This window comes from Platichthys flesus, chromosome 8, assembly GCF_949316205.1.
Source record: "Platichthys flesus chromosome 8, fPlaFle2.1, whole genome shotgun sequence".
NCBI classification, from domain to species: domain Eukaryota; kingdom Metazoa; phylum Chordata; class Actinopteri; order Pleuronectiformes; family Pleuronectidae; genus Platichthys; species Platichthys flesus.
In genome coordinates, this window is record NC_084952.1 from 19,483,152 (window position 1) to 19,501,310 (window position 18,159).

At 42.9% G+C, this 18,159-nt stretch overlaps 1 protein-coding gene across 1 annotated transcript in view; it reads left to right on the forward strand.

Moving 5' to 3' along the window:
* The first annotated feature begins 750 nt into the window (after positions 1–750).
* The window catches only part of psd2 (pleckstrin and Sec7 domain containing 2), a 36,071-nt gene continuing 18,662 nt past the window's right edge, over positions 751–18,159 (forward strand). Inside the window, exons 1-3 of the mRNA XM_062393526.1 lie at positions 751–1,091; positions 9,536–10,088; positions 11,144–11,896. Of these exons, the coding sequence (XP_062249510.1) occupies positions 9,622–10,088; positions 11,144–11,896 (1,220 nt within the window). The 5' untranslated portion in view covers positions 751–1,091; positions 9,536–9,621. The remainder of the gene's footprint in view (positions 1,092–9,535; positions 10,089–11,143; positions 11,897–18,159) is intronic.

Genomic DNA, 18,159 nt, shown 5'->3' on the forward strand with positions numbered 1-18,159 from the left:
TCTCTTAAAGTTACATTGCAGAAATAGTTTAAAATTTTGACCTGCACTAACTGCCTATAGAGCAACTATATTAAAAGATAACAACAACCAGCAGGTCAAAGGTCAAGGTAGTGTGCTGTGATAATAGCATGTGGAATGAAATAGAATTTAAGCCCCATCGTAATTTATTGGTACCAAGTCAAAGCTGAGCTCCCTGTTATTTGTTATAATGAATGTATGAATATAAATGTAATTTATGCTGAACACAGTTAACTCCGGGTCGAAAGAATCCGGGTATTGACAGTTTGATGCATCATGTTTTCCCTCATACACCAAATTCCTATCTACCCAAACTAAAGTGTGACCAATAATGCTCAGTGCTCCCGGATATGACAGCTGCAGGACTTTAGACCTTGGACAGCACTATTTGGCTGTCTGTAAATCATCTTCCCCAAACACACACACAAAAAGCTAGACAAGTTCCAAATCTGATGGAGGAATAAAATCTATGCTTGTGAGGACATATATTGGGATCCTCTCCAGGTGGTTTGTGTACCCTTGGATCTCAAGTAAACATCAGTTCCTATGGGATGGAGCTAAAGTTGAAGCGGTTACTTGAACACACTCCAGGTCTGGGACAGTTATATGAGGAGAGTGACGGGTGTCAACACAGCTGCTGCTGCTTGGTGTTCTTTGCAGGCTACAGTGCACCCCCCCCCCCCCCCCACACACACACACACACACCGCGGAGGAGAGGAGAGGAGGAGGAGGAGGAGGAAGAGGAGGAGGAGGACGGTTCCGTTCATCCGTCCATTCATCACTACATCAGCTCCCCGCCGCCTGGACCTCCTGCATGCCCCTGCCAGCCTGCGCGAGACTGTGCAGGCTACACCACGCGCTCGGGTCGCTGTGTGGCGGCGGCGTACAACGGTAGCACGCGCATGCAGTTGTGAGGACGTTCAGCGGGGAGAGAGACAACAAGAGCTCGTCCGTCAGTGCTTGTCCCCCGGTGTGGATGTGGAGACCCGGCGGGGGGAGAGAGAAAGAGAGAGAGAGAGGACCGCGGCTGTAAAACTCTTCATCCTCAGCCTGTGACGGAGCGCGTTTCACCGGTGAGTGGAGACACGATGCGTCCATTTGATAAAGCACACACGGTTACAGTGTTGACGTTTTCAGCGAGAATGCCGTTGTTGGCGTTAAAACAGAATTTAACGGCTGATACCGACGGAGGAATATAAGCTATGTTTAGTCTATTATAATGGAGGCTGCGTTTAACGTCCTGCTGGTCTTTTTTTAATCTGACACCAAAAAATGCTCTGTCTCACAAACACACACACACAGACACACACAGAAACACACGTGCACACGCACGCACACGAACACTCACACACGGGCGCAGGACAGCAGTGTTTGTGGAGTTCTCGCAGGCTGAAAGATACGCACCGTGCGGGCCGTGGGATGTTGCGGTGATGTGTGTGTGTGTGTGTGTGTGTGTGTGTGTGTGTGTGTGTGCGTTTGTGTGTTTTTCTCCTCTTTCCGTGCCCCGAGAGGAGGAAAGAGAAAGAGCGGTTAGTTCCTGTCCGCTTTCAGGGAGGACAAGCCGATCTTGAAACGCGACCAAGGTCTATTTTGGAGGAAAAGAAAGACACCGGCCCCATTTGAGCCTGAGCCGTGTCTCCCAGCCATCCTGTTGTCATGGTTACTGGCTCGAGGAGGCTGGGAGAACATGGCTGTCTCGCGCTTGCCCCCCCCATCCCACTTCTCCCTCTCTCTCCCTCTCTCTTTCTCACACACACACACACACACACACACGGAGAGAGACAGACAATGAGCCCTGTCTATCTCCTGTTTGTTTATGTCTTTCGAAGTGTACTGGGAGACTCTTTGGGAAAAGGAGCAGGCACATTAACCTTTTAAAAAGCAAAGTGATTATTAAACAACACAACCCTTAAAGAGCATTGCAATTTCTATAAAACCCAGTGATGGCTATACACAATCTTACATGTGATAATATAATAGAGGCATGATGATTTCGTTTTGGGCCGAGACTTACTGTATCCTTGCCTCTTCAGGATGTGGGAGGCTTCTTTAAAACAGGTGTTTGATAGCAGCTTATTTTTCATCCTCAAAGCAAAGTCGTTATTATCTTAATTATAGACATTTACACGTCAAGTAGGTACATCGAGGCACATTCCTGCCCGATACAGCGGAGGGCTCTCCCAGGCTCAGAGTGCAGCTCCCGCTCCGGTGGAATCAAGTTGAAGTCAGTGTCAGACAGAGTCAGACACACCAGCAGCAGCACACTCCAGACCCAACTGTCTATCGCTTTCTCTCGCCTCTCGTCTTTCTCCATTTCATCCCTCTTAGTTATTTAAAAAAAATCATTGTGTACGTTGATAGAAAGCATTGTGCACCTTCAAGAAATTCTGAGAAATGTATTATTTGGATTACATATAAAATGAATCAATACTTTTTTAATATATACAGTATATTCATGTTGAAGTTTGAAAATGTTTTTTCCAACCATTCAGATGCCAGACAGGGTATGTTGTGTCTTTCTGTGTGTCATTACAATACATTTGTATGACAAAATTGAAGTGCTCAGGAAAAAAAACCATAACAAGATGAATCTCCATATAAACCCGTGAGCCTGTATTTAGATGTGGACATTTAGAGTGATAAAATGAGAGCGGCCGCTTGACCTTGACGACACAGAAGTGACATATTTGGGTGATTTGGGGGAGCTAGCCGAGCTGTTCTGCTCCAGTAGGCCGACGTGGCTGGTTGGAGGCTCTGCGTTATTGCTGGTGTGACTCGAAGGCAGACCAGGTTGAGCAAGGAAAGCACCCTGGACGTCTTCCAAGTCCACATTTTCCTGCACTTCCTGTCACAGGCTAACAAGCAGGAAATGATTCTTCTTCCTCTTCTCAGTCTGCAACTGTGTTTGTAGCACAACAGCATTTTTGAAAGGTGACAATGTATCTGAACCGCGTGTGTGTGTGTCTGTGTGTGTGTGTGTTGGGGGGGGGGGGGGGGGGGGCTATGGTGCCTGTGCCGCATCCAGCCTGTATATTATGAACAGGGTCAGTAGGTCATTCAAAGTATGAGATTGCGGCGTCTCTCAGATACAATAGGAGGGGCTGAGGAGTATGCTGAGCTGATTATCATCCATCAGAGTCCAGCTGAGTGCTTCATTAATTCATTTTGATTACTAATTAGCGCTTGATGAAAACTATTTAGAGGGTTGTCCTTCTGGTGTCTGTGGTTAAGGCAGCACCACTTGTAGTAACTTTGAGTGATGCCTTTCAATAAGAAACCGTCATGGTGGCACATGGCACAAACAAAAGAGCCGCCCAAATATCTCAGTTTAAAATGAGTGCAGGCATCATTACAAACATAATGAGGTAAAAAAAACAATAGATAGATAGATAGATAGATAGATAGATAGATAGATAGATAGATAGATAGATAGATAGATAGATAGATAGATAGATAGATAATTAGATAGATAGATAGATAGATAGACAGATAGATAGATAGATAGAAAGACATTACGGATAAAGGAGATTAAGGGTTTAAAGAGCAGAACATGAATTTCTATAATATTATGTTAAGTCTATAATTTCATAATTAGATTGTTTCAGAAAAGCCACAACCACATTTTCTATGCTATTGTGTAGCTCGGCCATTTGTTAAACTCTCAGGGAATCCTGGGTAATCCTCTCTTCCACTGCACCATCTTACATTCAGTCACTGCCAATAACATCTGGCCATGGTGCAACTCCACTTGAACAGGAAAGATGCCAAGTTCCACAAAAGTGTCCAGTTGTTATATTTTACAGGGTAAATTCATGGCGTTCGAAATACATGAACTATTTATAACGTTAATGCGTTTAAAAGTTCACATTATTTGGAGACAGAATCTGCACAGTTGTGATCCGTATTAACAAGGTCCTACCAATACACCGATTAACCCCATTTGTTTTGCCAAAAATACAGGAAAGCTGTACACTTCAATATACATCAGTGTGATAAAGTCTGCCTAGAATGACAGAGACCATCATCGTGAAAAATGTATTTGAAAAAATGGCCCATCTGTTAACATGGAGGAGGCAGAATTCCTGACCTATACTGCAGCCAGCCAATAGTGAGGTTTTGACTTCACTTTTTGGGGGCTGTGATGTGGTCCATCTTCACATACTATACTTTAAAATGTCAGTTATTGTCTTATAATGATAAATGCAGACTGAATCAGATAAACAGGTAAACCTACTGTTGTGTGGGAAAGTACCTACATTATTCCAAGCTGGTTATCCCCACTGATAATTTAGTTGTCTTATTATAAGAGCCTCACTGATATTTCTGTCAGTGTTAGCCTATCACAGATCTAATACTATCGTTGAATATGTTTAATAATATGTGTGGTTATCAAAACCTTTTATCTTAGAGTATAAGACAGAAAAAGATTTACTATAGAAATTGTGTCCAAATTATTTGCCCAGTAAGGAGCACAAACTCCTCTTATACTTTATATTGTTCTTATAGCCTTTGTTGTCCCTGTGCAGGAGAGAGAGAGAGAAAACCCATCATAAATCACCTCCACTGTAAATGGAACAGCAACCAAAAACAACCTATATAGATAATATTGGCTGATATAAAAACAAATCATTAACAGCATCAGCTCCCAAAATCCTGTATGGGTCAGACTCTATATACGGTATCATATTAATGAGTTAGATTTGCTACTTCTGCTGTGTCAGGTACTTGGAGTTTGTGAAGCCACACTCAAACTATGCTGACATGAACATCTTTGCAATCTTGGCTCCTCCAAGCTCTCATCCAAATGTTCCTAACCTGTCTGTTTGGAATGGGCTCTTTGCTTGACCTGTGGTTTCGCTGGTTGAAGCTTTCTTTCTGAAACTGTACAAGTGACCTGCAGCAGTTGAGCCGCAGCAAGTAAAGACTCAGTCCTCAAAACCCTGAAGCTGCACAAAAGAGCTCTTCATGTAATAGTCTGGCAATTTAGATTGTATTTGTCAGGCTAAATTCTGTAAGTGTTTTCTGTTTATCTGTTACATCTCTGTTGTTTATGTTTGAGTTGTTTTCATGTTTGTCCTCTGTGTTTCTTTTTCCTGCTTTATTTTGTAGTCTCTGTTCCTTGTGTGTTGTGTCCGTCTTCACTTCCTGTCGGTGATTGTCTTCCCCAGTCCTCATGTGTTTCACCTGTGTTTAATTGGCCCTGCCTTCCCTCTGTGTATATAAGCCTCTGTCCTTCCCTGTGTCCTTGTCGGATTGTTCTTGCTGTCCTTGTTCTGGTCCCTCTTGTTGTTCTTGTCGATGTTCCATGGTGCTGTCCTATCCTGCCCTGTCCTAATCTCCTGAGCCTCTTGTATGCTTCCTTGTGTTTTTGTCCTCTTGCTCCTGTCTTTCTAGTTTTTCCAATCTTTTAGTGTTTATGTTTTGTGTTTTTGGCTAGTTAAGATTCTTTTTATATTAAATACTCTTTTTGTTTAAAAACTCTGCATCTGGGTCCATCTACTTCCACATAACTGTAACACTTCAGCTGTTTATTCGAAGTTGGATGAAGCTTGACTCAGAACTCAAAACCCAGTTGCCATTGTCGTGGACGCGCCCTGTTGTCGTGATGGATGATGCAATTTATACTAATATTTAACGTATTGTTTGTCCAAATCACACCAAATTCAACACTGACCCTCGTTTTTAAAATCTATCTTTTATGGATTTGTCAACTTTCTGAAAGTGTGTTACTAAATAGCCAAGAACCATCAGTCAGACATGGCAAAGTTAAGTTAGGTTGCCTTTAACCGGTGAAAAACTTGAACATGAGAAGCAGGCTCTCTATTCCAGTAAGCATACTTTCTCTGAAGAAGTATTGTCTCTAATTTCTGAAGCTCTCAGTCTGATTACCTCAGTTGTCTTTCTCTGGTATCGCTGCTGCCAATAGAGCGCGGTCATGCTTATCGCTGGAGATTCCCAGTGGACTGGGGCTCTGTGTCTCGGAGAATCAATAAATTACACCATAATGTGTGTGTGTGTTTTTTGCAGCGTATGTTTGTGTGTGTGTGTTTCAGTGTGTGAGACCGGCAGAACAATAGAGAGAGATATACAAAGCATATGAGGACAGAGAATAGCTATTTAATGGCGACTTTGCCTATTATCCAGCATCATCCACTCTGGATTGCTGGTTTATATGGCTGGTTGGGCCATGATTTCAGAAATGTGTGTGTATGTGTGCGTGCGTGCGTGCGTGTCTGTGTGTGTGTGTGTGTGTGTGTGTCTATGCAAATGTGTATGGGTGTGTTGTTCACATGATTGGCAGATGGTCCGATCACAATCAAAGGAAATTGATAAGGCTTAAGAACCCCAATCTTCTGCTGACAAAGGTATACACTATTGTATACACAGAGAAAAAAAAGACTGACACACACACTGACACGCACACAGTTACACACATACACACACACACACACACACACACACACACACACACACACACACACACAGAGACACTAACGCTATCTCTAACATTGGCAGTGCTTTCTCCTCATCCTTCCATGTGGGTCGTCTGAGAACATCTGCTCCCTCTCTCAGCAGCAGTCGGACTCACAGTGCAGCCTCCTCTGTCTTCCTTTTTCTGCTGGCTAAGATCCATTTACCTCAATTACTGCAATTTAGAGGCTTAGACAGAGAAAAGAGAGAGCGGAGTTGCACTGTGAGAAAAACAGAGGAGGAAGAGAGAGTGGGGGTAATAACAGGACACTTGAGAACCAGAGAGGCAGTGAGAGAGACAGAGAATTCCCACTTTTCGTGCCGCATTTCATAACTGTTCCCTGTTTCACCGTTTTGTTCGTGTGTGTGTGTGTGTGTGTGTGTGTGTGTGCTTGTCTGCATGTTAATATGTGCAAATGTATCTTTGTGTAATGGCATAAATGGATGCAAATGGTACGTGTTTGCATATGCTGAGTAGATGTGCACGAGCGTGAGCTGCCAAAGACTCAAGTGGAAATATGTTGCAAATATTCTCTTCCTGACTTCAGGATTATTTGAGCTCATCCGAATCACAGAATGATCCATGCAAATGACTTTCAGATACCAGTCTCTGAATTGCACTTTTCCTTGTATGTCATCATGCAGTCAAATAGGTTATATTACCATGGATGATCCAGGCTGAACTGTGCTGAACTGTGCAGAATGATGATGTTTTTTGCAGATGGAATAAACTGAAACAAAATGTCTAGTCCCGAAAAAAATAACAGCAATTATTCCCATGCTCCTTTTTATTTTAAAAGTAAAAAATAAACAAGAATGAACGAGCCAATCACAGATGTATTGAAGGATCAGTCAAAGTATCCTTTGAGATTTTCAACAGCATTCAGAGTGAGAGGGAGTCTGATACTCAACCCGATTTCAGTGTGTGAAGAACAATCCCTTCACTTATTCAGACAAGGTGTTTGCTAGCTTGGTCTTGAGTCCTAAAAAAAGCAAAGGTTAACTGTAATTTGGTGACACCTCTGAAATAAAGAGGAAGTTCCTCTTAATTTTTGGTTCTGCATAATTTGCATCTTTCCTTTTAGGACCTGTGATAAAACATTGAGTGGGCCTGTGGTGTCCTCGTTGCTCTGCAGATAATCTAAGTCACTCCCAACATTATAGATTGGCTCACATCCTAATATGCAAAAAAACAAAGATAAAAGGCTAAAGATTTTCCCTGAGAAACTGCTGAACTTTGTTTAATGTGAGTTTTGTCCAAACCAAGCCCTTACCTTCCTCTACATGCTGTCAGAAATTATCTGAATCCCAGTAAATATTTAACTGCAGTTGTGCTGCAGGTCCCCTGCTGTGCATGATTCAGCAGAGTAGGTAGAGTCTCTCAGGACTTTGTTTGGATCCGGCAGGCAGGGCTGTGTCCTGGCTGCACTCTGCAACAGAAATAGAACCCCTTCAACTCAGAGATCTGCTTTTTTAAATATGTGTCCCTATTTTGCTCAATTTACTTTATTTTAATAAGGGTTAGGGTTAATAATTAATGCCAATACAAAATGAAGAGTAAGAATGCCTACTCATACTGTATATACCTGCATTTCATAAACAAAGATTAAAAGATGAGATTATAAATTAATTATTGACTTTGAAGATTGTGACTTAATGAACTCACCTGAACAGATACTTGTTGAGATTGTGTTGAAATGTCGCGTCTTGTTGTGCTTATTGAGCTGCTGTTAGCAAGGTTAAGATAAAAACTCTGTCAGTCAATTGGAATATTTTCTATTCTATGTGCCATCATTTATCGCAATTATATCTCTATAATGAGGATACATACCCACTTCCTGTTATAATAAGGAGTTTGATTTAAACCATAACCATTATCAATGAATCTGTCCTTTAATTATATTAAGTGAGAATGCCACAATCACAATTTCTTAAGGGTCAAGAAAAATTCTTTAAATCTGTTTGCCTAAGAGTTCAAAACACATTCAGTTTACAATTTAGAATGCAGGACAAGATGTTGAATATACATTGTACACACCATTAGAAGGTGTTAATGGCCACCAGCAGATGTTGGGTACATAACGTTAGTTGTGCACCTTAGCGTCATCAAGTGTTTTGGGCTCGTAATCGGTGATACTTGAGGGTAAACTGAGGCTAAAGGTAAATCTGAATGGGAATAAATCCATCATCCATAACATGCTGGAACGAATCAATATTTTTTTTACTTGAGAACCCTTATTCCATCATTCATCAAAATTGTTGGCAAATTTCCATTTTGCACATACAGTTCATCAGACTGAATCTATTCCACCTTGTATCTTGTCTTATTTTCCAGAGAAAATAATATTATATCAAACACCAGCATTAACTCACATAACTAGTTCTGCAGAACAGTTATTGAGAGCTTCTCATGAGCATTTGTCCTTGAACCTTAGTGAGGATAGAAGACGATAGAAGAAGACCTGCTGCCATGATTTCTTCTCCAAAAGTGCAAGTGAAAATCGCAGAACACCATTAGGACACATGTTCAAATCTCACGGTACTATGTTGCATTTATCCAAAGCACAACCAGAGCAGAGCTGGAAACATAGTTAGTTATTCAGCTGTGAAATCTTCATTCAGACAGATAGTGGATGAGCTGGTAGGATCATTCTGACAGGAATCTGTGGGGCTTTATTAAACCAGTCTCTCTCTATGGCTGCCTGCATGTGTGTCTCTGCTCCTTTCTGCTTTATCTACCTTTTCCTGCCCTCCTTTCAGAGGTGTTTGGGATCATCTGGTGCAGAGGACAAATAGTTCCAGCCATGTGCATCTCTCTGTGTGTAACACACACATGCACACATAGAAACACACTGCATTGCACACACAGCTGTTTGTTCAAGGTGACCGCTGTGACTGGTAACTAAGACAAGTAATTATCAAAAGACTAAATCAGCACCTGCTATAGTCAATGAATGTTCTCAACTGTAACACCTCCTCGGAAGTTTAACTTGGTGCTTTGTCTTCATTTCATGCTGATTTTCTTCTCTCCATTTTTACCCTGCAGAGAGTCCTCTCCAGGTGCTCATCTTGAAATCTGGCCCCCATCTCGGGCCTGAGTGGACGGGTGCTCCCCCCTCAGTAAAGAGCACCATGACCCAGGAGGGGCAGGCTCTGCCCTCTCCCACCCCATCAGAGAACCCAGCAGAGGCCAGTGCAACCACCACCACCGACTCACCCACAGAGACCCCCAATCTGACTGAGCAGGACAAGCCGGGGGCCGAGGAGGGGAAACAACAAGAGGAGATCAGAGAAGGGGATGAGGAGGCACAGGGGGAGACACATGGGGAAGGAGAGGGGAGAGCAGAAGCAGAGGAGGGGGAGTTGAAAGAGGTGAGGTTAGATAGCAGTGGAGGTGAAGATCAGCAGACAGATGGAGGGGTGGAGGGAGACAGGGAAGGCACAAGAGTGGATGAATGCAGAAATTCAGAGGCAATCTCAACAGGGGAAGAGGCAGCAGCACATGAGGTGGAGGAGATGAAAGAGGAAGAGGAGGGGAAAGAAAATGAAGAGATGCAAGGGTCGACAGAGGAGGCAACACACCCTCAACAAGCTGGGCGGTCAGTTCACTAAATCTTCTTTACTGTCGCACTCTCTCCAAATATATTCTGTACTGCTGTCAGGGCATGGGAATCTTGTGCCTATATCTCTTTGTGACTTATGTCAAAGTGTGATCTAAAATTATGAAACTGTCTTACCCCTTGGTTAATTACAAATGAGCTGTTAAATCTAAGATTCATTAGCTTTTATCCCAAAAAAGTGAAAGATAAACCCACATATCCACACCTTGTTTTCTTACAGATGACATTATATAGTAACCCGAGTCTTTTGTGGTTGTGAAGACTGTGTTAATGTTTTCCACTGACGTCTCAATACATGCCACTTTTACAAACTGAATATTTTCAATGGAATTTTATTTCCTGACTGTGGTTTTGTAGTACATCATTAGAGTAATAACTAAATGGAAAAAAAGCCTCAACTGAAAAGAAAACAAACAGAGCAAAAATGCTAATTTATTTAAGCTGGAAGATCCAGTCATCAATTTTCGAACCGCTTTAAAATAGCAGTGTGTGTGTGTGAGCATGTGTGGGTGTTTGTGTGTGCGAGCATATGTGTAGGGAGAGGGGAGTTGAAAATTGCAACTGTGGCAGAAAAACAAGTCTGTTGGCTTGTGCTTTGCTGAATTACATGAAATAACAAAGCATAGAATGAAATAGCATAAGAACATAGTATAACATAGCACAGAATATTTGACATAACAAAGCATAAGGTAGTGTAAAATGTTTTAACGTCAGCAGCAAACACACTGAAGCTTTACAAAAGATTCACATTCTCTTAAATGAAAGGTATGAAACAGCGGAGGGCACATAAGCTTTGCAGCTATACAAAGATAGACAAATTGGACTGTGCTTTTTCATCTCTCATCTTGCTTCAGGTGTCAGTGTGGCTATTCAAGCTGAAATATTTGCCCATTGTGCATTCTCCTGAATAAAAAATAATTTCAGCAATGAATATCTTCTTTACATAAGAACCAGTCTCAATAAAGACTCTGCCATATGTTTAACTCATAAGCTAAATATAAACCCCCTTGCTTTTATCCCTCTTGTTGATACAGGCTTGCAAACGGCATAGGTGGGAATGAAGACGAAGATGAGGCTGGTGAGGAGGAAGGAGGAGATGAAGCAGGGACTCATACAAACTTGGATGCTTTCAGCTCTAACTTTGAGATGAATGTAGAACAAGCTGGTACAGAAGTGGAGGAAGAGGAGGAAGAGGTCCAGACAGAGGGAGATGGAAGAGGAACCCAGGACAGTTTCAGCTCGGCATTCGAGCAGATTGTTGAGCAGGTTGACGTTCAGGAGCAAGACGAGGAGGAAGAGGACAGGGAGTTGGAGGAGGAGAGGGAGAAAGGTAGGGTGGACAACAAAGATGGCTTCAGCTCCACGTTCGAGCGCATCGTGGAGTCCGCCCTGCTGAGGGGGGGAACCTGCTACAGCAGTCTGGACTCTCTGGATGTGCTGTCACTCACAGATGAGACAGACAGCTGTGTCAGCTTCGAGGCGCCACTGACACCGCTCATCCAACAGAGGTCGCTGTTACAGGGCCCTGAACCTTTGGAGCTGGAGCTGGAAACCGTCCAGGAGCAAGAAGGGGCTGAGGCTGGACCAGATGCCCCAGGTGCTGGAGAGACCACTGTCCGTGGAGGTGGAGCTGTTGCAGCAGGAGGAAGCCCACTGAGGACCACCATAACAGGGAGCAGATCAGAGTTTGTGCTGAGCCAGCCTGGACGCTGGGCTATCCCTAATGGATACCATGCAGACTCCCAGGGAGCCATTGAGGGTTGTGGAGCCATGATCAATTCTCTCAGGTAAGGAGGAAGCCAATTCTTGGTATGATTAGATATTTTACGTTTTTACAGCGTCCAGTGTCCTTAAGCAAAAGGTGAGTTTTTAAATCAATTAGAAAATCCTAGTGAAAATTAGTGCAGTTTACTCCTCCTTACCAGGTTGGATTCAGTGGAAGGTAGAGGCGATGCTATCAGCCCAAGTAGTCACCGAAGTAAGAAAATGGTCAAATCTTTGGTCTACGTAATACCAATTACATTTCTCAACTAGGACCTGAGGGGATCAAAACCATGTGGATGCTCTTACTTGTGTTGTGATGCAAATAACAGGAGTTTGGTTTTGCCTTATATTAGTCAATGCTTATGAATGGAATCTAAGTTATATGGTTATATGAGGTTTTGGCAATATATTTAAATCAATCATTGTACTGTTATTGAACCCTGGGATTCTTTTAAGTCTTCCTCTCCTTTTCTTTTCAAATTAGAAATACAGATTGCTCATTCAAAACTCTAAATCAGTTCCTTTATGTCTTCCAAAGCACTTAATGTGGACAAGTTGTATTGTTAACGTTTCACTCTTAGAGCAAAATCTTGATACTGGGTTATTAATTAATTTGCCTGGGTTGTTCACCTCACAGCATCACCACTGTGCTTCAAGCTTCTTCTCTAAAACCCATCTGAACTGGACTTTTAGGAGAATTAACTACATATCTCTCCTTTTAATCACGGACGAAGGTTAATGTAAATTGAACTACCCCATCACTAATGGCAGATTTCAGCGTGCGTCCTGCTGCACGTGAAGTCCTATAAGATGACGTGCCCTTGGCTTAACCAGCAGGTGGTGTGAGGCCAGCTGTGAGCCCTGAGAGAGAGGGGGCAGGGTGGTTAGCTGGGGGGGGTGTTAAGGAAGAGGTCTTGCTGTTCAAAATGAAGTAGTTTGTCCATATGTGCAAACCCAGAGGTCAGAGTAATGTTTGCCAGGAAAGGTAAAAAAAAAAAAATCTCAGCTCATGTTACCCAGGAGCAGCCGCAAGGAGAAACAGTTTAAGTGCACGGAAGGATAGGTCTGTGCACTCATGCATTAACGCTGCACTGCCACAACAGACTATAACAGCAGCAAGCAGACAGGATAGCGTTTTACATTTCAATTTTAAGTCAGTGGGCCTGTTTAAGGTCGACCGTTGCATTGAGGATGGAACAGCGTTGAGCCTGATAAAGACCTCGCGCAGCAGCAGCCTCATGAAGCAGCCCTGCACATTGTCACGTGGGTATTTGCTTTATTCAACGATTTTGCTCAAAGCAAACTCGCACAATTGTGAGAGATAAGCCCAGTGCTGTTAAATTACACAAGGTTTATGCTTGAACATGGTCCTCCTGTGACTGGAAACAGAATGTGTTGGACTAGTGTGGTGGTTTCACGAGGGAACTAACATTTATAATGTCTACAGTCGTATGGAAATAAGATTCAGTGCGCCTGTCAGCGTAATGAATCATCTCAGCAAGAGTGTCGCTCACTTTGTCTCTGATAGCCAGCTGATATATATAACGGGGAGAATTTTACGACACTGGGATATCTAATCCACTCTATCCATCTTTGCTTACACCCTGAGGAATTGTGGGAATACAATAACAGCTGACAGTCCTTTTTTTTATACATTTAATTATCTTAATTGCACTAAAGAGGGTTTGAAGAAGACAGCGTAGAGCCACCACAGATGAAATTGGTAGCAGGGGCCATATGGGAAAAGCCATGTAGTTTGAAATACAGCCGTGTGAGATCCCTGTGCCTTGTTCCCCAGCACTGCCCCCCCCCCCCCCCCCCCCCCGCACAGTTTCTACAGCTACAAAACTACTGGAATGTCAAATAGATGCTCAGACCTCCGACATGATCTGCTCAGATAAATAAGATCCCTGGTGCTTCCACAGAGCAGTTGGAGCTATGAGTGGACTTCAGGGTTTTGGACGTCGGCTCCCCTTCTCTTCCCTCTCTCTTTTTCTCTCTACCCCCCACCCCAGGCTACATATGTTGTCCCTTAAGCACGGTCTTGCTTCCTGACCGCCAGTGCCAAGCTGAATGAGCTATTGTTTATGTCATGACATCATCGTCTTCAGCTTTCCTCCGCCCAGCAGGGTCTTAGAGTCAATGTGTGTGTGTGTGTGTAAGAGAGCGATTATTACTCTATACTAGCCAGCTTGCCAGACATTTGAGCACTTAAGTCTAGAGTGGATACATCTGCTAGTCCGTCTTAAAGGGACAGCTGTACTTTCTAAAGTATCCAATTTAATCCATTTAGGTTTTTACGACATTGAAAAGGGAAAAGTAACAAGCATTAGTACAAATCACAGTGTACTTAAAAAAAAACCCTAACCCAATTTTTTCATGCTTATCAAGCTTCAATTTAACCTCTTTTTATTAGAATGAGATCAACACTGCATTAGCTTTTACTTCTTTTACGGATTTTGAGAGCTCAGGCTTCCAACGAAAATGAAGTAGTATGCATGTAGCTTCTATTTTATAATTCACACCTTAAAAGCTGTTTTGGTTCCTCGTCTATAAGGTGAACAGGTGTTTCAAAGCAAAAAGTATTACTTATAAAAGATATAAAAGCTGCCTGCTGTGCTGTGTTTCAGCTAAATGTCTACTACCATCATCCATTTGAGTGTATAGATGCATTTCCTTGTGTTCCATCTCTCTTTCTCTCCTTCCCTCTAGGTCTCTCCATCTCTTTGTTTGCTCCATCTCACCTCCTGCCTCTATTCATTTCTCCTCTTTATCTGTCTTATCTCACTCCATCTCATCTCCCGTCGTCCCCCTCACCTTCCCCCTCCTTTTTGTCTTTGCATCACCTCCTTCATTCCATTACCCCCGCTCCCCTGTCCCGCTGCTGCCACTGTTTCTTATCTTTCACTCCTCTACCTCGCTCTCTCGCCTGCGGGTAACCGCAGAAATGGCACTGTTAGACATTTTGGCACCTCGGCATCATGGACAACTAGTTATTTGTACTGCAGGGCAGAGCAGCTGCAGGGCGATGGATTCAAAATGGCAAGTCAGTCAGTCAGTGAGCTTTGCCGACATTTAGTCTGTTTATGGATCAATCAATCAGTTTGTTTGTCTGTCATTTAAATTGATGTTCAGTTTTTATTTTCTCCATTCGTCATCTATGTTTTTCTGTCACTGCTTCACTCATGTGGTTTTTTTTGTATTACATTTCCCATTGAAGTTTTGGGTTGGAATGTTACCATTTTCCTCCAACCAACTTTTACCAATTTCAGCTTAGCATTTAACACTGCTAATTACCTATGAACACAAAGTTCAGCTGATGCTAATTGTACCATCATTCGTTTTTGGAGGTACTAGTGCGGTGCCTGATAAAAGCATGTCTATTAGGTCTGGGCTGTATGCTTGGCCTGTGGTAACGCTCGCTGCCGCTTTCTTTCTAAAACCGCAAAACTGACCTGTAGTAATTGAGCTGCGGCAAGTTAACACTGGCTGCTCAACTCAGTACCCGGAACCCAAAAGCAGAGAGTGAGTTGCCTTCACCATTGTTGGGAACACGCGGATGAAACTGAACTATAGGATGAAGTCAAATTTAGACCTGGTGACAGCACTGGATGAAAACCGACTAGTTACAATTCTTCCTGATTTGTGTTTGAATCCATTTGCAATAATTATTGTAGTGTGATACAAACTAGGGGACCAACACTGTTGTCCTTACAGCCAAATGGCGTTTGAAGCCTTCCTTTGATCCAATGCTGGATATTCAGTTCAGATAAATAAGAGTCTTAGAACAAAGATAGTGTGTTTGCAGCTCTGACGATGACCACATGATAACAGTGTAACTTTTGACAAAAATGACACCACTGTCAAGACAGAGAGTAGTGTGTCTTCTCAGGAAAGCACTGGCATGTTGAACGGTGCAGTTGGATCAGCACATACGTCAGAAAACACTGCAAATGCTCTGTTAGTGACTCCTCAATCAGTTTGTGAACGTCTTAACATGAATAAAACTGACACAGTTTCCATGTCATACATCACTTATAATTATTACTTCCAGCAAGGAGGTTATGTTTTCACCCCTGTCAGTCTGTATGCTGGTTGGTTTGTTGGTAAGCAAGATTAAATAAAAACTACTGGACGGATTACCATGAAACCTATGCAGTATAGGTCAGGGAAGAATTCACAAAATATTGGTGCAGATCTGGATCGGGCTGATCTAGAATTTATTTCCCTAAAAAATTATTCATGGCTTTTGGTTGAAAGAAGTCATGTTCAGGGGACTGATATTTATGAATCTGGATCTTATCAATTGAAATAAGGTTCTGTAATGGGAACGTTGGGCCTTGGCGGAGGTATGCGCTCTCTGAGTGCCGCCTCTAGTCAAGGTGATGTTTCTTTACAGATTTTCTTGTTTAAATAAAAAGAGGAGTCAAATCTTGGAAACTAAAAGAAACACTGCTGGTTTTCATCAAATCCAAAATATTCAAACTGATTCAGAGGGCTTTCAGACATTGCATTAATGTGTTCTTACATCCCGAGTGGAAGCACACTCTCCGAAATCCAGGCTTCAACTTTCATAACAGACAGAGCTTTGATGATGCCCTGGGTGGAGAGACGAAACCTAATCTTACCTCAGCCAACCTCCCCCTGTAGATGCAATGTCTGCTGATTATTCTGACAATCTCTGGATAAAGGATGTAATGTAGGCGGCTGGCCACAGGGATAAAAAGAAAAACACTAGCAAGTATTGCAGATGCGGCACACATGCCATCGAACACATTTGAATATGAGGTGAAGGTTTTATTTCCACACAGACAATGATGCCGCAGTGCAGGAATCTTATTCAACATACTGGCTTTTTAGTTCCGACGTGTTCCAGTCAGGACATAGTTTATCAGCCTGTCACTCAGTCAGGTAGTACCTCGGTAAGTTTAGTTAGTCAAACAGTCAGTTCCTTCAGATGAGTTATGTCCCGGCTTTCTGTGGAAGCATCACTGACGTTTAAGCTTAACCTTAATCCACAGAAGCTGGTGAAACTGCCATGAAAACACACTGTCTGTCCGTCATACTAACTGTCTGTCTATCTTGCAGCCTACTCAGCACATAGCCAGCCAGATCTAGCCAGTTGAATGCATGTGATAATGGAAAGTGCAGTGTAGCATCCAGAAACACAAACTAGCGCACACAGAGAAATTCTCAACAACAAGGACATTGACACTGAATCGCCTCTTTCACACATCAAAGCGCAAACTAATAAAAGTCATGGCATGTGTATTTGTGTAGAAAACGTGCTGTGTGTAATTGTACGGCCCTCCCCGTAGCTTGTGAGCCCGCCAGATCAAAGCCCAGGCAGAGCAGATAAAAGCCAAACGCAGTTGTTTCCATATCAGAGAAGCAGCTCTGCCGTGTGCCCTAATCTCTTTCATATACACTGTCGAGTGCAGAAACGCAATCACACACAGAGAGAAAAAGGGACACATGGACCAGCATTATGCATGCGTAAACAAAACTGTGCATAACACTCTGGATTTTTCTCTTTTTCTGTCTCTCTCTCTCTCATGCAGAGACCACAGACACACACACACATACAAACACACACACACACACAAACACATCTTTCAGGATGTCACTGTGGGAATAAAACCCTTTGCGTGGCTCTACAACGGTGCTGAAACATCCCGCAGATTATCCTCTCCTGGCTCTCACTTCGGCAGCGATATGACTCACACACACACACACACACACACACACACACACACACACACACACACACACATACACACGCAGAATCACAAGCAGTAATACATACACATCATTTTCCCCCCTAACCACAGACAGACAATCACCAACTGAATAATTTCAGCACTGACAGATTTATCCCTGTGTATTTATAGCTCGACTGAATGTTTCATGACACATCCCACTGTCTTAATATTCCAATGACTGTTTTGGCTGAATGAGGCTCCTCAGACCACAGGGTTCACTTGTCTGAGCCGTCTGTCAGCACTTCCTGTATGCATTCAGTGGAAGTTGAGCCAGCACTGTAAAACATTTGCGTCTGACTTCATTTTGAATGCTTTTCTGGTTTAGCTGTATGAATCTGTTGATCAGATTTTTGTCAGATCAAGATGTTGTTGTCGTGTTCAGTGTTTCAGTCCCACACCTGAACCCAATTTGTCTGACTCGGCTGAAAGAGGTCACCATTGTCTATTGTCTGCCACTTTGTGGGTGTTTCGGGTTCCTTGTGTGGGTGTGCGTGTGTGCAATAAGAAGACAGAGAGAAAGAAAG